This window comes from Parus major, chromosome 27 (genome assembly GCF_001522545.3).
Source record: "Parus major isolate Abel chromosome 27, Parus_major1.1, whole genome shotgun sequence".
In the NCBI taxonomy this organism is placed as follows: Eukaryota; Metazoa; Chordata; class Aves; order Passeriformes; family Paridae; genus Parus; species Parus major.
Window position 1 is genome coordinate 1604336 of NC_031796.1, and position 24955 is coordinate 1629290.

General features: G+C 56.2%; 1 protein-coding gene across 1 annotated transcript in view; it reads right to left on the reverse strand.

Annotated features, from left to right (window-relative positions):
- The window catches only part of ZNF385C (zinc finger protein 385C), a 60185-nt gene that overhangs the window by 32272 nt on the left and 2958 nt on the right, over positions 1-24955 (reverse strand). Inside the window, exon 2 of the mRNA XM_015651124.1 lies at positions 8828-9076. Within this exon, the coding sequence (XP_015506610.1) occupies positions 8828-9076 (249 nt within the window). The remainder of the gene's footprint in view (positions 1-8827; positions 9077-24955) is intronic.

Here is a 24955-nt window from a genome sequence, read left to right on the forward strand (position 1 = left end):
GGGGTCCAGACCCACATCCCAAACCCTCCCACGGGGTCCAGACCCACACCCCAAACCCTCCCACAGGCTCCAGACCCACATCCCCCTCCCAGTGGTGCTGCCCCACATCCCAGGGAGCAAAGCCCGTGGCTGCAGCTCCCTGCAACCTCTGCTGTGGGATGAAGCTGCTCACTATTCACCCTGGAGTGGCTCAGAAGGGTGCCCAGGGGCCATGACAACCAGCTCCACGTTCCATGGGAGACACTAAAAAACCCCCAGAGCCAACGTGGGTCAGATGCCACAGCCCTTCGTGGTCACCACTTTCCAACACAGGTTGATATCCACATGAGGGACACTCATGGCTGAGCATCCCAAGAGTGTGGGGATGGAATCAGAGTGTTTCTTGTGAAATGGCCCTGGGCCCCAGCCCTCAGCCTGCAGCTCAGCACACACAGCCCGGGAGAGGCAAATCCCAGACACGCATGAAGAGGGGGGAGCGTTTGCCAGCAGCCGCTGTAGAGCCGGGCTTGCTTGGGCAGGTCTGCTCAAATCCTGCCTGTGGCTTAAAGGATGAGAGAGGGCAGGGAGAACAGGAGGGGGCTCAGCTGGGGCACCAATGTCACCAATTCACTGCATTCTTTGTGACAACAGACTGCGGGAGCCACAACAGAGGGATCACTCTGAACCCTACTGAGGGCAGTGTTAAATTCTTTGCTGGCTCTTCCCAGCCTTAGACTCCAGAGGCAGCCTGGCAAACAGTGACCAGAACTGGGCAATGAAAATGTCAATAAAGGAGGAGGGAGACAGGGATAAAAGCCCAGCCAGAACTGCTCCCCTGCCCAAGTCTGCTGAGCCTTCCAGAGCCTTTCTGGCTGACTTTGTTCACCAAGGATTTAGGGTATAATTTGGGGGTGAAAGACGCCAGATAGGATCAAGACTGATACACCTGGAGGATGTGTATCGGTTTTCTTCTGCTCTGTAACTTGAGCCCCATCAGAAGCAGAAGGCTCCGGCTGAAGCAGCCGCCGGCGGTTCATCCCTGCCGGGCCAGGAAGGCAGGCGCTGACCTTTCCTGCTCCTGAGTTTATTCAGGATTAAGGTAACATATTTTAAATGCTGAATCCTCCTCCCCCGAGGGGCTTCCCACACAAAGAGAATGGCGTTTGTGGCTTGCAGCTCCCCCATGAGCCCCCTGATAAACAGAGACTTGCCAAACTGCTGAGTTCACAGTGCCCACCCAGATCCTTTTTTTATTTGTTTTTTATTATTATGCCCCAGTTTTTAAATGAATCTTTCCTGCAGATTTCTGCTTTTATGCATTTGAAAGGAGCAAACCTGGGAGCTATGTGTCAGTGGAGGGGTTTGGTGACCATAGGGAACATACACCCCCAGCTCTGACCCTCAAGGATGAGCCAAGGTGGGCAGGGTTTTGGTAGTGAAGCGATGGCCTGTGCTTCCCAGCTTCATCATCTTTCCCAGGGAGATGGCTAATTACAAAGGCATCCAGGACAGATCTGTGAATAGGGTGGAGAAACTGGTTGACCTAAAAATATTTAATTATCAAGAAAAGGGGTAGAAATTACACCTGGAAATAGTTTCAGAGAGACAGTGTAAGATTTTCCATCTAATTGGGGGGCCCCCCTGGAAGAGACAGGGCAGAGGGTTCCACCTTGCCATCACACTTTGGTTCCCCTTAGCCCAGTGAAGATTTCCTGGGGGTGGCACAGGGCCCATATGGAGTCAGCTGGGGTTTGGCATGGAAATCAACTACCCAAAATCTTCTGGATGCTTAATTAGCCAGGGGTGATGCTGTCTCTGGTCTTGCCCATCAGGTTCTGGCTTAGCTTTGGCCCCTCAGGAGCTGCTGGTGCCCAGGGAGCTCATCCAGGCAAACGCACCGGTGCCAGAGCACAGACCACACTGAGACACTCCAGCTGGCATGGAAACAACCAGATAAATGAAACTATTCCTCATGAATCTGGGGCTGTAGAAAATACCAAAGGTGAGCCAGAGCAGTGTTGTGGGCAAGCTGTCCAAAAGCAGTGATAACTCAAGGGCATGAAAAAAGAAGGGAAGTGAATTTGAGATGAGCAGGCAGTGCCTGCAGTGCTCCAACCACTCCGGCAACTCCAACAGCTCTGACAACTCCAACAGCTCCAACAGCTCCAACAGATCCAACAGATCCAACTCACAGGCTCCAGAAGCAGAGCTGGGGGCAGCCCAGGGAGAGGCCATGGTCCTTGTGCTGGAAGGACACATGGCCACAAGCACCAGTTCCTCGTGGCCAGCTCACCCAGAGCTCTGCAGCGCTCTGCTCCCAGCGTCACCAGCTCTCCTGGCAGCTCCAGGAGCCAATCCCAGGCTGTGGACATGGCTCCAAAAGCCAGAATCCCATTTTCTCCCTCTGCACACCCACACTGACACCACGGGGTTATGGAGAGGAGAGAGCTCACTCCGGGAAAGAGGCAGAAGCATGACGAGGGGAGATCATCTCTTCAGAGAAAATTTTATATTGCTTACGACTTACTGTCTGGGAACATAAAACAGTTTAAGCAGCCGACCCTAAATCACAGTGACAGCTCTACCCACAACCCTCCGCTTGCCCTCCCCCAGCTCCCCCCGACCTGTCTCCCCATTCTCCCCGTTCTCCCGGTTCCTCGCTCGCTCCTCCCGTGCCCCGGGGCGAGCAGCGCACAGCGGGCACGGAGAGGGGCCCGAGGCTGCGGGCCGGGGGCGATGAGCGGCGTTTCCACCACTGAGACACGGACAAGTCTCCTCCCCGTGGCTGTCACCCCTCTCCAGCCTCTCCGGTTCGGTGCCGGTGCTGTTCGGGACGGTGCCCGGGCCCGACCCGCTCCATCCAGCACCTGTAATCCCCGCTGACAGCCGGGCTGGCAGCGCTGCTGCTGCTGCGGGATGTTCTCCTCTCTCCCGTGCCACAGCAGGACAGGGGCTGCCTCCCTCCTGGGAACTGCAGAGCCCCCCGGGGGTGCCCAGGTCCCCCTCGTCCTCAGCCCTCCCTGGGGTTTAATTTAAGACACATGTTTAAGTGCTCGGGGGGCAAAGCCAAACCCTCCAAACAGGATTTGGATCTGATGACCGGGGTCAGAGCCTGACCCTGGAGCATCCCCAGCACTGGGCACCCTTCCTAAGGGGGCATCACCCCCATGCCAGCACCTCACCCCCTGCTCTGAGCTGCTGATGGAGCTCTGGAAAAAGGCTCCTTCAGGCCCAGAGCTCCCTCGGGACAGGGCCCAGTGGGTGCCGATAAATTGGGATATGCTCACAGTTTAGCTGCTGCTTTGACCATTTCCCCCCCCCACCCCAGCTTAAAATAAATCCCAGGTTTCCCCTTCCAAATCTGCTGATCTGATGCTACACGGGAAATTGTGAAATATTCCATGGCTCCGTGTTCCTCGTTGTTCTTAATCCACTCCTAATTAATGTCACGTGTGTCACAGCCCTGAGCTGAGTGGTCGTGGAACACCATTGAGGCAACTTGACAGCAAACCGACTGGAAGAAAGTGACAGCAAAATCCCACATTAAAGAGGAATGGCTCACAACTGCAGGGCTTAAAAACAACCAACTCGAGGCAATTTCCTACTGATTTTGGGAAAAATCACCATTGCCAGCACCACATCCGTGGTACCCCAACACTCCCATGGCCCAGGCAGCCCCCAGCAGCCCACACAAAGATGATATACATTATCTGACCTTGATATATTTTGCCTTGGTCTCTACATTTCTTAAGGCAAAGCCCTTCCATGGATGCAGCTGGAGCATCCACCCGAGTATCCCAGCCCCTGCCATGGGAGGCTTCCACCTCCTCCATGTCCCAGCAGCACAAGAAAAGCCCTGCAGCTTCTCTGTGTCATTTTATGGCCAAGAGCTTAAATTTTAAGGATCTTTTTAAAGTAAGTGTGTCAGGGAAAAATATCCCTGAAGCTCTTGCCAGAACTGGGGTGCAGAGCCAGTGGTCAGAGTCCTGGTGGGGAAGGCTCCACAGCACAAGAACCTTCCAGCCAAAGCTGGCTGCTTATCAATTCATTTTCTATTTGAAGTTACTGACTCAATAAAATCAGAGATTAATTATGCTACAGTTATTAATCCACAGAAAGCTGGGACAGCAAGCTAATGGGGTATTTTCTGAGGATTTAGAAAGGGAGCAGTTTTCTCTGGATTCATGGGTCAGCACAAAGTCGATGTTCAGGGTCTGGGCTCATGTGCCGTGTCTCACAGGTCTTTTCACCCACAGAAATTTGGGGTTTTTCGGTAGAAAAAGAGCATTTAATGAAACAGGGCTTTTCTGCCAGTTCCCAGTGACAAGGGTAAATCCTCTTCTCAGCCCTCCCAGCTCTGCCCCCAGGAGCCCCAAGGGACATCCCTGCACCCCATCCCTATGCTCCAGTGGGAAGGGAGAAGCCTGGGAGTGAGGAGAAGGAAATAAAATGTATAATTACCCAACTGAGGTTCTTCAAATTATTCCTGATCCCAGCCAACATCTTTAAGACATGAAAAAAACCATTATATTTCTCCCACTGAGATTCCAGGTTATTCAAATCTGATCTGAAAAGCTATTTTTGCTCATCTTTGCTCACAGCTGAAGGGAGCAGCCGAGGCCAATGGAGCAGGAGGACTCCGTATGTTTGTCCTTCATAAATTCACTGAAGCTTAAAATCTGAACCCTGGTGCTGCTTGGGCACAAGATATTGATCAGCACCTGGCAGATGCAGGTCCAGCCAAATGGATTTAAATCCCCTTTAACACTTAGGCTGGGTGTGGATGTGCCATTGGGAAGTTTGGGAGAGCCCGATGTGCTGTCGGTGCACCCGGAGATGGACACTGTGAAGTGGCTCCCATGACAAGCAGAAACTGGCCTGTCCCTGCTAAATTTGTCCAAAAAAGTCCCAAAGGCAGGAGAGCAGCAAACTGCTGCAGGAGGTAAGGAGGAAGAAAAGAACAACTTTTCCTCTGGTATTGCTGGAACAAGTCCTAGCAGGCACCTGGGCACGGCTGGGAGCTCCACCAAGGGCAGATGTGAGAATGTCCCAGCCCTGACACAGTGGTGACACGACCTCCACACCCCGATTAGTCCCAATTAGACCCTAATCCCACATGTTTGCAAATTATTTAAATCAATACCTTGGGATTATTGCAGACAAAGCCCCGCTGAACATCGCTGAAATGGATTGGCAGCCGTTTGCTGGGTAATGAACAGCTGAAAGGCTGCCACAGCAGTGGGGGAAGGAGGAGGGAATGCAGCTGAGCAACGAGATGCCAGAGCACACAGAGCAGGGTCATGGAGAAGAACCATGGCCCAGGATCACGGAGCAGCATCATGGAGTGGGATCACACACCCTCCAGACTGCCCATGGTCAGAGCCTCCAGCTCCCCTCCCTCTGCTGCTCTCCACCCCAAGGCACGGCTTTCCCAGGTGCTGCTCTGTGTGGTTTTCAGGAGTTGTCTCTCAGCAGGGCTCCCCCAGACCAGCTGAGAGCACAGCCATGGACTCCTTGGTCAGTGCCACGGGCACTCCCAGCCTCAGGCACAGAGACCCCAGCTCTGCAGGAGCCATTCAAGGGGAGTGGGTTCCCTGCCAGCTGCCAAAATCGGGGGGTTCATCTGGCACCCCTCTAAGATAAATCCACCAGCAGCTCAGCCCCCCCGACTCCCAGAGCAGCCCAGGCTCCCCCAGGGTCCCCATGTCCCCTGCTGGGGGCCCCGCTCTCTGCTGCAGGCCCAGTGATGCTGAAGCTGTCACAGCGATTTCTCTGCTCATCTCAAACCTTTCTGCTCCCAAACACGCATGGACAGACATTTCAGCAGATAATTGGGGAAACCAGGACCTTTCCCTTTGCAAGGAACTGTTGTTCCAGGGCTGTGTTGCTGCGGGGGGGGCAGCACCGGGCAGCCAGGGAGAGGGGCAGGGTACAAAATGCCACGGGATACTGGAGAGGACCAAGAGTTTATGACACCAATCAGCCCCAGGGCACAGCTGCCTCCGGGGACTTTGGCCCTGCCTTGGCATTCGGACTGGGGGAGCAGCTCAGCAGCCTCCAAAGCCAAGAAAAGTGGTTTGAGTTGGGCTCGGGGCTTGTGTAAACCCTCCTGGCACAGGAGATGCCTGAACAGTGTGTCCTTCCCACGGACCCTGGCCAAAGGGCTACGAGCTGCTGTCAGCTCAGATCTGCCTGGGAAACCAGAGCCTCATGCTCCAAAGGAAAGTGCTTCCCACTGCCTTTCAGGGAGATGTGGGCTGGCAGGGCCCAGAGACAATGCGCTGGTAGCAGCGAGCACAAGCTGTTCTTTACATCTTGTGACTTTTTCAAGACTCTTGGGGAAAGGACTTTTGGGGAGAGCAATGGATCAGGGTGTAAGTTCTGAAATGCTCCAGCTCAGCCTGTCCTGTGATGGGAACCCCAGGGATGATCCAGGAGGAGGGGAAGAGGCAGCCCCCTGTCCGTGCCCCTGCAGCCACCGGTCCCCACGTCAGGATGGCTCAGCCCCTCCTGCTCATTCAGCACCAGACAGTGGTTTGGTTCCCGAGGACTCTGAGAGCAAACTGAGATCGCTTGGGCTCCCTGGGAAATCACAGGCAGTAATTAAATCACTCGTGACCCAGTTGGATTAGAACTGGCATCTGCAGCACGAAAACGTCTTTCATCTGTGGGCACCCTGTATCTAATCACCACCTTCACCATGATTCCATACAGGACAACAAGGACCTGGGATCTGTCTTGCAAAATGAAACATCTAATAAGCATTAATTTGTTTTTAAGTTGGGGGCTTTCTGGTACAGAGCTAATGAATTGTAATGACACTGATTAGCATGTTTGCCAGCGATGCTCCTCTGCAGCTTTGCTCCACGAGATGCCAGCGATCACAGCCTGTGCAGGAAGAACAGATCCAGAGGGGAATGGGGAGACTGAGTGGTGGCTGGGAAGCTGCCTTTGATGTAGCTGTAGATGTCATCATGAGACAGAGATTCCAGCCCAGAGGAACATCCCATCTTTGTCTAACTCAATTATTTCACTTAATCCACTGTCGTTGACCTCCCAACACTCCCCCAGTGCTGACACACCACTGGAGACCTGTGTTAGCCATTCCTGTGTGTGGGCTGTGCCAGGCTGAGCCCAGCCCCAGAACAGGCAGCTGCCCAAGAAGGGCTGACTGCTCCCAACTGCAGGCAGATGCAGTTTCTCAGCACCTGAAGGTAGAGGTCTGGCTGGTGAAGGGCTCCTAGAGGAGTGTGATATGAGGCAGGGCAGGGCTTCCCCAGCACCCCATCGCCCTGCCAGCCCTGCCCGTGCCCTCCTGCCCATCACTGCAGCCCAGCCAGGAGCTTGTCCTGCACTTGTCCTCAGCTCACTGGCCCCCTTTGCATTAGGGGGGGACACATATGGCACCAAGTACCCCCAGTGCCAGCAGCACAGCCGGTGCAGAGGGGACACAGGAGTCACATCAGTCAGTTCCCGGCCGCCCAGGGTCACGCCTCAAGAGACTGGGAAAGGCTCACAGTGACAACTCTGGAAGTGACATTTTTAACCAAAAGTGCAGGGAAAGGTCAGCTCCCGCGGGAACAGGAGGGACAGGGAGGTGCAGGGAGCAGCTGCTGCCTGTAATTTCCCCACATAAGCAGATCAGAGCCCTGCGCACGCAGGAGCGACTGCGCCTTGCCCGGCGGAGCAGAGGCCCCAGGGCTGCGACACTGGCAGAGGTCAGGGACGGTGCAGAAGCACAAAGAGCAGACTGGCATGCTCCAAGATTCTTTGGCTCAGTAGGAAATGCATCCCTGGACAGCCTCCCATCAGGCCACAACCAGACCGAGGGGAGAAGCTGGAAGCTGCAGGCTGGAATTTATGAGCCCTATCCCCATTAAAATAGCCGGCGATATTTCCATCTGTCAGTAATGTTGATGAAGGGACCTGCTCCTTTGCATATCCCAGGCCTTACCCAAAAAAACCCCAGCACCAGTCAGGGCAGGATTTGGCACACAGATGACTACTGCCATGCTAGGAATTTATGGCTCCAGCCTGCCCAGTCTCTAGTAAGCACAGGATCAGGGAACCATATAATCTTTAAGGTCCCTTCCATCCCAAGGCTTTCCGTGATTCTATGCAATTCCCTGCGAACAACAAACCCTCACAGCCAAAGGCTCAGGCGGAGCAGGTCAGCCACGGTGACAGGGTGACATTTCTGGGCACATTTCCCTGCTTTTGTGCATAAAATCTGCAGCAGCCAGCTGGGCCCAGCCAGGTGAATGCTGGCAGATGGCACAGAGGGTAAGTGAGTCCTTGCCCTTGCACAAGCTCCTGCCCAGCAGCACGGCACCTGCACGTGCCAGCGTTCCTGCCATGTGCCAGCATCCCTGCCGCAGCAGCCGACAGGTGAGGGGCCTCAGCACCAACATCTAAGCAGCATTTTGAATCAAACTCAGCACAGATACAGGAGAAGTGCGCAGCAGGAGCCTGGAGGGACACGGTCACGTTGGCACCAGGAAAGCAGCATCCAGTAGCCCAGCAACTGGCAGCTACTCCAACCTCGGACACGCATGTCTCTGCTGCACAAACCATCCAGGAACCCAAGAAGACACCCACAAAGACAGAGCAGCAGCAACCTCACACAGGCAGACCCACATGTGTCCATCCTTCTGCCTCTTGGACCCCAAAACCACTTGAGGACTGCCAGTGACAGCTGGGGGAAGCCCTGAAGTTCAGGTAGACCAGCAAGTGACAGATGCCAAGGACAAAATAAAGCACTTCCAAACTTTCCACGAGCCCAACAGAGCAGCTGTGCCAGAGCAAGGGCAGCCTTTGGGCAACCTTGACCTGCTGGGTGGGCTCCTACCTTGGGCCGCTGGCATCTTCCCCTTGTTTAGCTGCTTGAGGCGCTTCTGGTGGGACTTGCCGTTGTAGTGGATCTGCGCCTGTGCGGCCGAGTTGAGTTGGATATTGCAGACCTCGCAAAGTGTGAACGACTGGTGCTTCTTCTCCCGCTTCATGCGCTGCTCGGGCTGGCTGGGGGGGCAGCTGGCCTCCTCCACCAGCTGCACTGCGCTCTCGGGGCTGTGGGATGGGCTCAGGGGTCGCTTCATGCCTGCGGGAGGAAGGACAGACCCACTGTGAGGACAGAGGGACAGGAACAGGTCCCAGGTGAGGCAGGAGAGCCCGACACAGGTGCCACGCCTGTGGTGTGTCAAAGTCTGGGGGGATCCCTGAGCAAGTGCAACAGCGTTTGGGCAAGACGACATGAGCAGCAGCATTCCCAGGAGGTTAGTGCTGGAGAATAACCCACTTCTTCCAAGTTTGCAGCTCTAGACGACACTCCTTGTGTCAGGTCAAGTCTCTGTTCGCTCGTGGGCAGCACTGTGGGTTGGCCCAAGGCAGAGTTAGGACAGTACCAACTCTCTGCAGGCAAGAGATTCATCTGGCAGGACTTGTGTGCGGTGAGGTGTCCCAGAGCCTGTCCCCACCATGGCAGGAGAACGAGTGGCACTGGCACCACTGGCCACCAGCAGGTGCCTGTCCTGAACACAGGGCTCTGTGGGACCAACTTGCAGCAGGAGCGGGAGCCCCAGACCCACTCAGCGACAGCACAGAGAAGAGCTGCCCATGGAGAGGGCCTGGGGTCAGCTGGGGACAGCCCTCCGGGCGGCCTTTGCCTTGCAGGGACACTGTTCCTGCTGCCCGACCCCGAGCTGGGAATCGGTGGGACATCCAGATCAGCCTCGGAGGCGCGAAGGTCACCCGAGCCCTGTGATCCAGTTACCACCTTGGAGCCGGCAGCTGCGGCTTACGAACACCCGCAGGCACGAAAAGGGGCCAAGGCAGGGGCCGTGGTGTCTGTGGGTGGCCAGGCAGGACCCAAGGGTGCCCTGCAGGGATGTCCCCGGCAGCCTCGGCAGGGCCGCGTGGGGACCGTGCGGGGCTCGGCCAGCGGGGACCGCAGCGGGCGCTTTGGCTCGGGCGATGGGCTGCCTAAAAGCCCAAAAGCCCAAAAGCCGTGTCCCCCAGCACTCAGCATCCAGCAGGCTACGAGGGCTCGGTCCCCGGGCCCAGCGGGTCTCGGTTCGCTGCAGCCCCGGGCGCGGCCCCGCGGTGGCGCCGCCGCTCCGCCGGTCCCGAGCCGGGGACAGCGGGGGGACAGCGGGGAGAGGGGACTGGAGGGAGAGGGGACAGCGGGGACAGAGGGACAACGAGGAGAGGGGAGAGTGGGGACAGAGGGCAGCGCGTTCCCGTCACTGCCACCGGGTGAGCGTCCCCCTCCTCAGCGGGACCCATCCTGCGCCTTCCTGCACCCGGAGGTGGCCACGAGTGTCTCCCTCAATAGTTCTGTTCAGCCAAAAGGAGCGGGAGGCTTCCCCGCTAGCTGTTAAGAGAGCTGGAGGCCTTTCCCAGGATAACCATTAGCAGAGCAGCCGGAAAGCGGATCTGGGAGCCGATCAGCAGCAGGAATGTGAGACGGGGCCTCAGGGACGCAGCGGGACACGCGGCACGCGGGTGGGGACAAGCCAGCCGAGGCAGGTCGCCGGGTGCCCTTGGCATCCTCCCCCTCCCCGGGTATTTTTAATGCAATTACATCCCAGGACGCAGAGCTAAAATTGGAACATTATGTGGACAAAGTATCCCCAAAGTCTCCCTCGTCTTTAAAACGGGCACTGCTGTTGCTCTGATTAGGCAGCAGCTCCTGTGCCGGCTCCCGGGGCAGCGTTTGAAGGTCTGTCCTAATTGCACACACACTTGTTGTCTCATTCACTTAATTTCTTCTGTGCCTGTTCTGCTTCTCAGGTGTCAGGGCCACAGTCCGGGTGGCTCGTGGCTGGGACAGGTCACAGGACAGGTCATGGCACATGTGCAGGCTGGCAGTGCCCTGACAGCTGCTTTGGGGCAGATTTCACCTTTTCAGCAAAGCCTTGAGGAACTTCTGCCCAGGGGGTGGGGGGCTGTTGCCTTTCACAGGAGGGAAACTGAGGCAAGGTAAAGGTTAAGTGACACCTCCAGGATGACTCAGGGGCTCTGAGCCAAACCCAGCTCAGAAGGCAGGGTCAGCACATCCCAGCTCCACCACCCAGCCCACCCCAGGACTGGTGAGCTCAGGCTTTTGTCTCCTCCATGCAGGAGGATCACAAGCAGTTGCAAATTTTTGGGTAGTCTTCCCAAGGGTTCTCCTGGATGGGGGAGATGAGCTCACCTACCACTGCCCAGATTAGACCTGGCTGACCAGCATCAAAGACAGGACCCCAATGACACTGGTGCCATAAATTTTAGCTTTCATATTTTTCATATTCTGCACTGCCTGGGTGTGTAGTTTTCACAGCTTCATATTAAGTGTTAGTGATCTCTCTTCACGGAGTAGGTAGACAAAAAAATATCTTTTCTAGCTTGGTATCAAGGACGATCATTAGAAGTTTCAGGCCCAAAAGCAGAAACAACAGTGGACTGAAGAGAGAATACAAGAAGATTGGGACTTCATAATCTGAAGCTCTAATTGGACAATCAACCCCAATATGCAGATGGACCAAAACTTATAAAAATGTGAGACCTCATGACTGGTCATTCATTTTGTGACCATTTTTAGGTCCATCTTTGGTGTACCCCTGGCCAGGCTTTTGTACTGCCCAAGGTGTATCCTTCAAGGCCTTTCAATAAATACCTACTTTATTCTTAACTCTGTCTAGCCTCTGTTCTAGGGCAGCCTTCTCAAGGCATCAACACTCTGCCACCTGCACTTCTTGCTGCCCTTCTCTCAGAGCCAAGGGCTCTTCCAGCTTCACAGGGGATGTCCCTTTGGCTGCTGATTTTTTGAAGCAGACCCATGCTGGGCCATCCTTTACTCAGCTCCCAAATGCAAAGCAAACTCCAGAAACCACAACTTCCCACGCAGGCTGCAGTCTCTGGAAGTGGCTCCGTGCTGAAGCAGCATCCCACAGCATCCCACAGCATCCCAGAAAAGCTGCTGGCTAGGCATGAGATACATCAGCAGGGCAGTGGGGTTCTGGCCAAGCTACAAAATCCTGATGAGAAAGCAGGTTTGATGCAGGTCAGGTCCTTTCCCTCATTTTCTGTATTCTGGATAACCTCGGGGCAGAGCCATAAAGGCCACCTTGGGCACAGGGAGTGCCTGGACAGAGGTTCCCATGCACATGCAGCCTGAACATCTGTGCAGGGATGTTCTCTCGGTGTCCTACCCCAGCAGGGACCCTCCTGCCATCAGCACCGCTTTGTGTCCCATGGGACTTTTATCTGAACTCAAGAGAGCACAGACAGAGCACAACAGAACACACAGGACCAGAACCTCCCCCCAGGTCAAACTGCATTTGCCACGGAGCTGAGAGGACCTGACAACAGCTAATTGGGAGATCTCTCCATTCAGTGATGTGGGATCAGGGAAAACACCACCTGAACAGAAAGTGCATGAACTTGGTAAGAGAACAAGAAATCTGAAGAAAAAAATATCTTATTTGAGTTCACTAGGTTATGTTCTACTGAACCCACCATCCTTGCCTCCAGTTGAGCACACACAAAAGTAAAAGCAGCAGAAGCGAAAGAAAGTGTTGGTATGAAAGTGGCCACCAACAGTTGTCACAAAATTCCCTCAAACCCCCTGAGTAAGGGCCATTTCATGGTCCCTGTTCACATCTGTAAGGACCCTCAGGAAAGGCAGAGCTGCCACAACACCTCACCCAAGCACAACTCAAATCACTGCATCCCATCACCTCCATGGTTTGCACCATTGGGCAGCTCTGTGACCCTGCCACTGCCACGCACGTTTGCACCAGGGCCCGTGGCTGTGTCCCCCTCCAGAGCCACCAGCGAGCCCCAGACCCCCAGCAGCAGCAGCCCCAGCATCCTGCCTCCTCCCAGACCCCTCAGCACCGGCACAGGCCATTTCCAGCTCTCCCACCCATCCGGGCTCGGGATACAGCAATGCCCCTGCGAGGCGGCACCCGGTGCCCCAGGCTGGCACAGGAGGCTCCTACCTGGTGCTGGTGAAGGGAAGGGCGAGCCCTGCCCTTGGCACCGCCGAGCCGAGCCGGCTCCTGCCCTTGTGCCACTGCCCTCAGGGCACCGCAGCCTCCCCCGTGCCCGGAGAGCCGCAGACACTTGGCTCGTATTTCAAGGAGCGCTTCAAATGCGGTTCGATCGCCACTAAATCAGCCCTCATCAGCAGCCTCCGGACGAGAGCCGGCACGTCCGAGCCGGTGCCTGGGGCTCAGCAAGATCCCAAAGAGCCCCGAGCGTCACGAGGGGCAGCGGGCGCCAGCTGGCAGAGGGTGCCACTGGAGGAGCCACCTTGGGCCAAGCGCAGGCGGATGCACCTGGCAGCAGCTCTCAGTGACAGGGGAGATGGGGGAATGGGGCAGCTTCCCAGCCTGCCTGGAAGGTCGGGCCCAAAGAATTCCCTGTGTAACTCCGTAAAGAGGCAGCTGCTGGAGGGGTGGGAAGGCCGCTGGCCGCGCTGCAATGAGCGCAGGGGGCTCTGTCCTGGACATGGAGGTGGCCCAGGGGAGGTGTGATAGCATCAGGAGATGCTTCAATGGCCTGGCCTAAGAGCTGAGCTGATTCAGGCAGAGCACAGGTTTTGGAGGGGCCTGGACATGCCTGCAGCACTTGCAGCATTTCATAACACTGCATCAAACCAGCTGCCCCCCCAGCCCTGACATATGCTCCGCTAACGCCAGAGCGAGGCACATTTCAGGATCAGTCCATAAACCCTCCCTTGTCAGAGCAAGGATTAGTGTGAGCTGTCTCTCCTCAGGGGCTGGGGACTGCAGGCTGGCTCCTGGCACAGGGCTCAGACCACCCACAACCCTCAGTTCTGACCCCCCAAATGCCCGGTTCTTACCCTCAGAGGCTCTCCAGGGTTCCCCTCAGCCCCGTTCCCACACGCTGAAGGGCACTGGGACATCCTGCAGCCTCCGGGGAGGGCAGGGAGCATCACACGGAGCACGGTACCACTGCGCCTGTCCTCTCCTTTGCACATCAAGATCATTAACACCGCAGGGCTGCGTGTCCCCTGAATCAGCACATCCCAGCCCTGTTCCCGGGCAGCAAGGACAGCTGAAACCCAGCTGAAGGAGATGCCATGGAGGGGACAATGCTGCTGCTCTGCAGCGGGGCAGGGAATGTGCCCGTCCGCTCCAGCAAGGAAACCTGGGCAGTGCCGCCTGCTCTCAAAGCTGCAGGGACAGCAGCAAAGCAAACAGAGGCGGGGAGTGTGACATTCTGCCCCAGGGTTCGGCCGTAGCACAGCGCAGGGAGCAGTGGCAGAGGAAGGACTGAGGCTCCAGGATTCATCACCCCCGCTGGCCATGCACCCCCAGCCTCTCTGCTGGGTGAGGAGAACCTGGCAGGATCACAGCATCCTTCAGGATTCCTGTGGTCAGCACAAAGATTAGGGCAGAGCCACGTCTCACAGAGCCACTGTGTTCTCTTGGGAAATGAAATACAGAGAACCAGGTGATGCAGTCTGAGCACCTCGTGCCCCCCTCGCTGTTTCCTGAAGCTGCCACAGGGAAGTTCCCAGAGAAGATGATTTTCCACAAGTGCAGGATCCAGAATGAGATCCAGGCCAGCTCCTGGGGAGCTTCCACCCCCAGTGCAGGCACGGACAGCTGGGCCAGCAGCGCTGCCACTGGAGACACAACGCCACAAGCATGGAGCCCCATGGTGGGGGCAGTGCCAATCCCCTTCCCCCACCCACCCGTGGCAAAGGTGAGGACACCCACCATGAGCACTTACAGTGATGAGCAGGGTTCCAGCAGGTCCCGCAGCAGAGGTGGGCACGGTCTTCCCTCCCAGCTCCCCTCAGTCCCACATCTGGGTCAGGAGCTTTTCAGGGCAGAAACTGGCTTTTAAGTGAATTTGTGGAGAGCTGCTGGCTAATGGGAGATCTCCAGTTTAAGCTGGAGCTCTCAAAGGCTCCTCTATTACAAGGCAAATTAAATATTTGATAGTGCTAAGCAAGTGACATTTACAGTCCGGTCACACCAGGGGTATCAGATAGAGATATTTGCAACGGGATCTGTTTAAATCCATGTAGTGCTTTGGATCCGTCCAGCAAAACAAACCCAGAGCTTTATTAAAATCAATGTTATCAAACACCCTGCTGGGGGAGGCTCTGGAGCTCACATGGTGGGGCTGGGGGGCAGCTGAGTCCTGCTGAGCTCTGAGGCTGCAGTACAAGTGCAGCTTTGGAAGATTTTTCTTTAAAATTTAAGAGTAGCAAGAGACTTATCCCTACCTGTCGCTGTGGGAGGGAGATTCTCTGCAGCAGAAAAAAGGAAAAGCACTGACCCAGACCCATATGGAACCTGTTTTCAATTGGATCTCTTATATATGAGTGATTTTTGATACCTGACACCAGATCAGACATGTTCACATGCCAGATCCATCAGACACGTTCCAGAAACTGCCATGAAGTTGTTCAGTGTGACAAATTCTCTTCCTCAGCTCAGCAAGGCTGCATGGAAACACAGTTTGTCAAAGTTCAACAAAACTACTTTCATTACCTTCCCTATAAAAAGGGGCTTGGAAACACAAAGGCTGGAGAGGAATTTCTGCATCTGTCACAGGAGATGTGACAAAGTGACACAGAGTCCAGGCAACTTGTTGACAGTGAACGCCCTTCACGGACAGATTTGGGGAAGATTTCCTTACCAGCACATGGCTCAGTCCCATCAGCTGTGGTGGGAGGAGGCTCCTGAGCGCTGTCCCAGGACTGCTCTGGGTCTGTCCTTGGCCCAGAGCTCTGGGAAGATGGGTCCAGGGACAGCCAGACACCCTGACATGACTCCCCACTGCCAGCCCCATCTGCCCCAGTTCCATGGCACTTGTCGTGGTGCTGAAGCTCCCAAACCTCCCAGCTGCTGGGAAAAGTTTGCAAAAGCATCTCGAGCTGAAAGGCGGATGACAAGTAAAAAGAACCCCAAATTTATTGTTTTCTCAGAATTTAGAGTGGGAGGAAGGAAAATGGGACGACCCATGATTTTTTAATGCCTGCAGTTGGCAGCTCCATATTTAATGTGACAACATCCCTTTAAGAAAAATATGTTCATACACAAGAAAGAAAATAAATTGGCAAAGCAATTTGCTTTCAAGCTAGGCTGACAATTCCCCACTCCAACGTTTTACTGCAGACTTGGGTGAGCCGCAGTGGCCGGCACTCCATGCTGGGCAGGGGTCATCTCAGAGGTTAAGGATGCTTCACTGGGTGACAAGCCCATCTGGGAGCAGTAATTTATCCCAGAGATGGTGTCAAGAAAGAGTGGAAGGAATAATTCATTGTGTGTGAGGCGACAAGGAGACTGTGCTGTCATGTTACCACACTGACAATCCCCGACACAAACAGAGATGCTTGTTACGGAGCCTGAACCCACACGATCAAAGGGGCTCCTGCATTTGGGGTAGGAAGGGATAAAAAAAGACAGGAAGAAAGGAAAAGAAGAGCTAAATCAAAGCCTTGTTACCATTTCTTATGAAATAAACTTGTGAGAAATGCTCTTTGCAAAGCAATTAATCAGCAGGATCTGAGGCAAGCGCCCAGCAGGACCCACTGATTCTGCCCTGGGGCTGGGGAGGAGCACCCTGGTGAGGCTGCTCGGAGCAGCCTGGGGGGACAGGGACAGCAGGAAGGATCTGTCTATAGGGGACAGCACGATGGCACTGGAGCCATGGGGAAGAGAGGCCTCAGGAGCCAGGGTCCAAAATCATCCCTCACTTCTGCATTCCCCTCTGTTGAGGCTTGGGGCTCCCCAGAATGACGCTGCACACCCAGCACCTGAGTCCCTGCTGACAGTGGCAGCTCTGAAGTCAAGCCCCTTAAGCTTTAGGTTTGGTGATGGTGGTGCCACACCCGGGGGTGGCACAAAATCCCTGAATCCCTCGAGGTGCTGCTGAGGGGTCCCCAAGAGTGATGGGGGTGCAAAGGTCCTGTCCAAATCCGTGCTGCAGGAACATTGGCCTTCAGCCTCAGTTCACACCTTGAAACCCTGACTTGTCTGTGAACAGCAGGATGCCAGAGCTGACAGGCAGGGAAATGAAATAGGACAGATGATAATGAATTGCCCACATCCCTCAGTGTCTCCTGGATGTGGAGTAATGAAGTTATACACTGCTCACTGGCTGGAGGACAGAAGAGTTTCAGCACTTGGGTTTAATCAGTTCAGTGACAAGCATGGCCTGGATTCATTCCCTCCTCTCACCACGGTTTGGTGTCTCCACTCCTCTCCCAGCTCCTGCCAGCCCCAGCACTCACTGGGATGAAGCTGCAGGAGCTGCAGTGTGAGAATCCTGTGCTGTGCTGGAGGTCATGGGTGTCAGGAGAGAAGCACGTTGATGGAATTAGACTGGGAAACCTCTGCTCCCAGAGGGGCAGAGGGCAGCGAGTGTTGGCCGGCGGTGCAGGTGGCAGCTGGACTATTTATTTGGGCAGCACATTAACGTTATTTAATGAGCTCGGTTGGGTCAGCGCTCCTATTTGGAAGGAATTCCAAAATGGACTAATGAAAAGTTATTTATCCTCCTGCCGTGGAGACAGCCCCACTCCTGCCTCCCTCCTTCTCAGTGGCGCTGTGCAGGAGAGCTCTCCCTGCTCGCTCTGTGCTCACCTGCCTGCCACACGTGCATGGCACTGCCATCCTGCCACGCTGTCACCGGAGGGGACCTGGCACGGGGGGGACACAGCCGGGCTGGGCACGGCTGACATCGGCTGCTCGTGTGACCGGGGAGCAGCACCGAGCCTCGGCTGGGCCAGAGGCTGCTCCTTCCCTGGGTTATTCCCAGGATGAAGCTGGATGCCGGGCACAGCCCTGCGCTCCATGGAATTCCATGGGGAGCGCGGTGGGGAGGCGGCCCGGGCAGAGAGGCTGCTGACAAGTCCCTGCCGCACAAAGCAGCCCATCCGTGCCAAGGTCCCTGCGTGGGGACAGTGCCAGGTCGCAGCCAGGACGGGAGAGGCAGCCAAGGCACGGCCGGACGAGCTGCAGCGGGGCCGGGATCCCGATGGGAAGCCCCTCAGTCTCCAGCCCATTGCCAGGGCTCGCAGCTCCCCGGGGCGTGCCGGGGACAGCGGCGAGAGGCTCGGCTCCGCTGGCAGCTGGCGAGAGGTGGAGGCGTTGCTGTTATGAAAACATGCGAGGGCTGTGTCTGAAAACATTGTGAGGAGCCAGCTCCATAAATAGGCCCTTTATGGCTCTTCCCTGTGCTGAGACAGGCTCTTTCACACACGCTTGGCTCCGGCACGGCGGGTTACGGCTAAAACATCCCTGTGTCGGGTGGGGGACACCGGCAGAAGGGACACTGAGGCACAGAGCCCTCCTCTCAGCCTCATCAGCCCTGAGCAGGGGGTGCTACACCGCACCAGCAGCCGCGGAACAACAGCCCGTGTCCCTCGGCAGGAGCTGCGATACCCGTGGGAGGACAGAGAGCAGCACAGGGAGAAGGACAGAGAGCAGGACAGGGAGCAGGACAGGGAGCAGGACAGGGAGCAGGACAGGGAGCAGGACAGGGAGCAGGACAGGGAGCAGGACAGGGAGCAGGACAGGGAGCAGCACAGAGAGCAGCACAGGGAGCAGCACAGGGAGCAGGACAGGGAGCAGGACAGTGACTCCGCTGCAGCACACGGCCGCGATTAATCAATGGATTGATTCATCAGGGAGTTGTCATTAATTGAGCAGCTCCTGTGGCCGTGGAGCCCGGTGGTCGGTCCGGTGTCAGAAGCCGTGCTTGCGGCAGCAGCTCCTCGCTGCTTTCGGCCACATCCATCGAGCGCGGTGACAGCTCAGTTTGTGCCCCCTCAGCAAACGTCCCCCGCTGTGGGAGCACTGGTGACTAAAGCAGCGGGTGAACGATTAGTGACTCAGCGCATAATTTTGCTCATTTTGTGCCTTTTTTTAGCGCCGGGCGGACAGAGCTCGCACAGCAAACTCTCGCCAGCGCTCCATCACAGCGTCCCAGCTCCGGGCACCCACCTGGGGCTGGGCACCTTCTCGCAGGCAAGCATCTGTTTGATGTGGTTCTGCCACGGAAAACAGCGAGAAGAAGCTGGAAAACACTGCCAAGTGCTTTGGCTTGTTCTTCATTCTCCCTTTTATTGTTATCTTTATGACCTGGGAAAGAGCAAGGGGAGCGCTGCAGCCGCGGGGAGCGGGGCAGCCCCGGGAGCTCCGGCAGCCCCGGGAACCCCGGGAACCCGGACAGCCCCGGCAGCCCCGGGGGCCCGGACAGCTCCGGACAGCCCAAGGAACCCCGGGAGCCCCCGGAAGCCCCGGGAACCCGGACAGCCCCGGGAACCCGGACAGCCCCGGCAGCCCCGGCAGCCCCGGGAACCCGGACAGCCCCGGACAGCCCCGGCAGCCCCGGCTGCGCAGCTCACACCGCTCAGGATCTGACCCGGCAGCTGCTTTTATCAAGTGCAAAGCACTGAGCTCTTGTCTTGGCGGTAACTGATGTCTGCAAACACCAGGTGTCGGCTTGAATTAAGAAGCTCTTTGAGCTGGAACTGTGCTGAACACCCAGCTCTGGGGTGAACGCTGCCAGGGGAACCTCTGCCTGGACCACCTGCATCAGCCCGGGGACCATGTGAGTGGCTGCATCCCGCAGGCTGGGGATGTGACACGATGTGCCAGCGATTTCCTCTCATCCTTAGCGACAGGGCAGCCACAGCACGGAAGCCGTACGAGCTCAAAAACCCGACATGTGAGAGCAGGTCCAGCCCCGGTGACTCCGTGTCCGGCAGCGCTGAGCTGGCTGTCGGTGTGTCCGCACCTCCAGGTGATCCGTGCAGCAGCAGAGAATGAGCTCAATGTCCTTGGCACCGCCACCGCACCTGGATGGATCCCCCTCCATCCAGGGGGATGAGCTGAGGCAGCCACAGGTTCCCCCATGCCACTGGACCCGTGCAATCACACAACCAGTGACAGCCACCAGCCACTCCCATCTCCCACAGGGAGCTGCTGCTGCTGCCAGATGTTCACCCCGTGGCTCCAAACTCTCTCATGGGGTCAGAGCAACACGGACCCACAGCAGTTTCAGGGGTGGCAGCCCCAGCCACGGTGGGGGACAGCGAGTTGTCACCTCCCTAAAGCAGCTTTGTCTTTGCTTTAATGATTTCCCAGCTGCTTCCCCATTTCAGCCGATAATGGGACTTCACTTTCTATCTGGGTCTAAGAGGCGCTTGCCTTGTTCAGGCTGGAGAAAATCAATTCCCCTCTCACTCAAGTCTTTGCAAGACAGATGAACTGAAGATCGTGCCTGCCTGAGCAAAATATTTATTCAGTCTGGGAACAGATTTACTTTTGAACCTTCTATAAATACAGCTGAGGGCCCCCATTTAATCCCTTACCAGAAGACCTAATTTTATTTGGTTTATGTTTTAAAGAATTCTCCCTTTTCCAACGCCTTGTCAGCAGGTGAAGAAAGGCAGGATTTCTGTCACTCAGCTTGGCAGTGGGCACAGCCAGCGGTGCTGGGCAGCCTGTGCTTGATCCCACTGCAGGATGGGGCTGGGTGGTGAGAGGGTGAGACCCCTGCACTGCTGCCTCTGGGTTCTGCAGGGTTTTCTGCTCTGTAACTGATTTACACCCATCAAAGCTCTGCTGGAGCCAGGGCAGGCAGGGAGAGGCCAAATCCTCCACAGAGGCGTCTTTGTGACCCTGCCTGCCCTGCCCTGCCCACATGAGGAGCCCTGTGCTGGGGACAGTGTCAGCAGGGCCATGCACAACCCTCTGCAGCCCCTCAAGACCTGAGAACACCTTCCAACAGACCCATCACCCCCATCTGCGTGAGCCCCCCGGGACCAGCCACGCTTTGCTCCACCCACAGCCAAAACAGGCTTCGTGTTCCGTGTGCTAATGAGGATTGGAAGGGCAGTTGTTTATGCAGCAGGCACTTCACCACCAACCAGTGCCCCTCCCCATCACCGTCCCCATGCGGGGACACACCCAGTGCCTGGGGCCGCAGCATCACAGCACCCTGACCCTCCCAGGATCCCACACCCTGCCCTGCCTGCATCATCTGGCACTCCACAGCCAGCGGTCCCTCAGTTGGGGCTGCAAAAGGGTTGGGGTTCCCACCACTGGCAGGAGAAGGAAAAGCTCCTTGGCCAGCCAGGGGTGGGTGAGCAGTGGGGAGCTGCTCCCAGGGCACCCAGGGGCATCCTGCCACCTGCCAGCATCTCACTGTCACACACCACCGTGTTCTTGCCAGAGGGTTTGCCCAAGTCCTCAGGAGGAGAAACATTCCCAAACTGAAAAGCTTTCCCAGCACCAAGCAGATGCCAAGAGCCAGCAGGTGCTGGAGCTGATTTTCTGCTGCCAGAACCCACCTTTGCACTTCCCTGGGCCCGAGCCCCATGCCATGGGAGCAGCACTGGCACTGTGGCAGTGCCAGCAGCAGGCCAACACTGGAGGTGCAGGTGGCTGCTGGGTGTCTGTAAATCCCTTTGACTCATCCTCTGCCGTAGCCAGCATCAGTCAGCACTCATCCTGCCCCGAGGTTCTGGCACTGCTTTGTGCCTTCCAGTGGAAATGGACCACAAAAGTCATCATCTGCCTTCACATCTGGCCAGGAAGGCGAGATTCTGGTACAGGTGTGAACCCTGCAGTGCCAGTCCCAGGTCCCTCCCCGAGCCCTGCAGCAGCTCCTGGCCAGGAGTGAACTCCTGCACAGACCCAGGATGGACAGACCCCAGCCTGGACAAAGGAATTTGCTATTTTCCCATCTGGCATATCCCCAGCCCTTGGAAGACTCCTCCAAAGGCACAGCGTGCTCTGCACCACACTGGCTCACTTATCTGACACACTTACTAAATTGTTATTACACCTGTTGGCTAATTACCTCCTCTAGAAACCAGAGGGCAGGTAAATTTGACATTGACCTGTGCAAACCTCCAGCCCTACAGATGTTGGCCGGGTCTGGGGGGCTCCTGGGGGCTTGGGAGAAGCGAGGGACTGGGAACATGGCTCTGTGGAAGTGTCCCCCCCCTGCCCCACAGCTGCTGTCCCATGTCCCAGCAAGATGGGGAGTGGGGAGCCCGGGGTGACCCCCCTGCATCACAGGCTGGGGGTGCCAGCACTGCCCTTCCTGCACCCCCCGCCTTCCTGAGCACAGATTAATCTGGGAGAGCTTTAATCCGCTAAAGCCCTTTCGTAACAGCCCTCAAAAATAAGCCTGGAGAGTTCCTAATACTTCTTGAAAATTTGGAGTTGGGATATTTATAGGCTCTGGCCTTGAGTGAGAGGAAGCACACCCAGCCCTGGGCGGGAGGGCTCGGAGGTGGAGGAACCTGCTGCGGGAGGGAGCCACTGCCTGACCCGGCCAGCAGCCGCTCTGTGCCACTCCCAGCCTCCTGCTGGCTCCCTAACAAGCTTCCCTTGTTTGGGATTTTTATGGGTTTTTTTTCCTACAAGCATTTCAGGCTCCTCAGAAGAGCCCCTAGCCCGGTGCACAGAGCGGCTCTGTGCCTTCAGCCCTTCAAACGAGCGCAGAGCGGCAGCGCTTCCGACCAAGGCAAACAGCAGCCATGCCACATCCCCTGGGCACGTGGCTGAGGAGACCGAGGGCAGCAAATCACACACAGGAACAGAGAAAGTTCTGGGGGAAAAAAAACCCCAAGCCTCCAAAAATGTGCCAGAAGTTACCCACATCCACAAAAATTTGCAGCAGGCTAGGGTGCTGCTCTGCTGGGATCCTCTCACCACCAGTGGTGGCCACTGGCATCTCTGCCACGTTGGTCCTGGTCCTGGCAGGGTTCAGAGAGCCTCTGGACACCCAGGGCAGCATCACAGTGGCACCTGCAAGAGCCAAGTGACAATTGGCAAGAGGCATCATTGGTTCCATGTCTCTCCTGCTCCAACAGATAAAGGGAAATATCCTCCAATATCCTCCAAAAAGCTCTTAGCCCTTTGCCACGTGGTTGTACAAAGATGTGACCAAAGATGTCCCCAGGGCAGTGGCTGCAGAATTCTCCCAGTTCCAAGGCAGCAGAGCTCTCAGAGAACCAGGAGGTGATGGGAAGATGAGAACCCCCTCTGATCTTACACAGGCCAAACCCAGCCCACATTGAACAGTTCCTTCATCCCCCGATGCAGAGCAAGACGGGTCAGATGTCAGAAACAGAAATACTCAAACTGGAGACGAGTGGCATCAGCCTGATTCCCAGCAGAGAGGCCCCAGCTCATCCCCTGACCCTGAGCAGAGGCAGAGGAGTGAGCAGAGCTGGCACAGAGCTGCCAGGATCAAACCTGTTGGCCAGAGGAATCCAGAACCTCACCATAGGAAGCAGCAGGGATGCCCAGGTCCCTCAACACCCCGAGCCCAGCTGCTTCTGCCTGACCAAGGTCCAGCAGCTGGAGCAGCTCCTGACTCCAGGCAGACACAGGCACAGATTAGGGCTTCACCTCAAAATGTTTCCTTTGCAATTTCCCAGTGATCTTTCTTATCAACTAATTAATAAATTTCCATAATTAGGCCAGGGAAAATCACGACTCAGGAACGTTCCCATTTCAAAGCAGCACAGATTTGTTTGGTATCGAGGGCTCAGAGCCCGAGCCAGGGCCAGGTTCCCCCAGAACCCTCCCCCATGAGCAGGGCCCAGCCTGGGCTCACCCCTGCAGGGCCCCGCAGCCCCAAACCCACCCCCAGCCCCTCTCCCTGGCACCCTGCCGGGAATTCATCCTGGGGAAAAGGCTGTTTACATTGCAGGGGGAAAAGTGGTGTGTTTTATAAAAAACAGCCATAAAGGGCTCTCTGACAGCGAGGGATTCTCTGTGCCTTCAGCCCCTGTGGAGTCAGGAGTGCTGGAGGAAGCACCCACTCTGTCCCACAGACATGCAGAGCAGAGTTCCCCCTGTGCCCACAGCCCAGTGTGCCTGTGCCAGCCCTGCTGCCATGGCCAGGGTGCAGCCAGGCTGGGCACACAGGCATCCTGATGCCTCTGGAACACCAACACCTGCACTGGGGGAGCACCAGGGAGGCTCCCACGGGACCTGGGGCATCCCATGCCCGCAGAACAGCTCACAGCTCCTAAATCTGCAGGTTCCCTTTGATGACTGGCAAGAAAATTGCTGTATTTCTAAAGAGAAATGGAGCAGTTGTTACGGTGCAGCTGCAGCCTGGGTTTCCTTGAGAGCACAGACATAATTCCTGACAGGGGCTTTCTGACACAGAAATTATGGCGCTATTTTGGAGGCAATCTCAGAACATCATACTAAGAAACAGCCTTTGTACATCACAATATCATTGCTAAATTGACAAATAGACCCTCATGGGCTTCATTATTCTGCTCTGGGTGCACATTTTTGCATTTTTATCATCCCTAGAAATGATTAAAGAGCCGCAGAACTGAGGGCTCTGGCTTTGGAAAACTCAAACTCCAGTTCTGATCGAGCTGAGGAACAGGAAGGGCTGCAGGGCTGGGAAAGGGAATCTTTGCCCCTATGATGTGCAAATCGTTTTGGGGACTGCCTGGTTCTTCCACAGCAGATTTGCTTTTAGCCCTGGAAATTCACCAGTGTGAAGAAATGTGACTGACACATCCAGTACTGGATTGGGAAGCTCCTTGTTCAGTCAATAGCAGACTTGTGTTGTGCACTCGTAGAAACACATCGATCTCCCCGGGAACATTAGAGAGAAGCCAAACAAGAGGAAGATCCCCAGAAACACAACAAATAAGAGCCCAAAGACCAGGGTTCCTTTACCAGCCACCAGCTGAAGTCTGAGGATGCTGGGGCAATGCTCAGGGAGTATTTTTGGGTTGGAATGGCTCACCACAGCCAGGCGAGCTCCTGGTGCCGCTCTGCTGGGGCCACAGCATCACTCCAGGCTCTGCACATTCCTGCCAGCCCATGGGGATGAGCAGCAGGCAGAATGAGCTGGGGCAGCTCTGCCCTGTCCATGTCCATGTCCCCTTTGGCACATTGACAGGAGCCTTGTCCTGGGACAGCTGGGAATGCTGAACACAAGCCCCCATAAACAG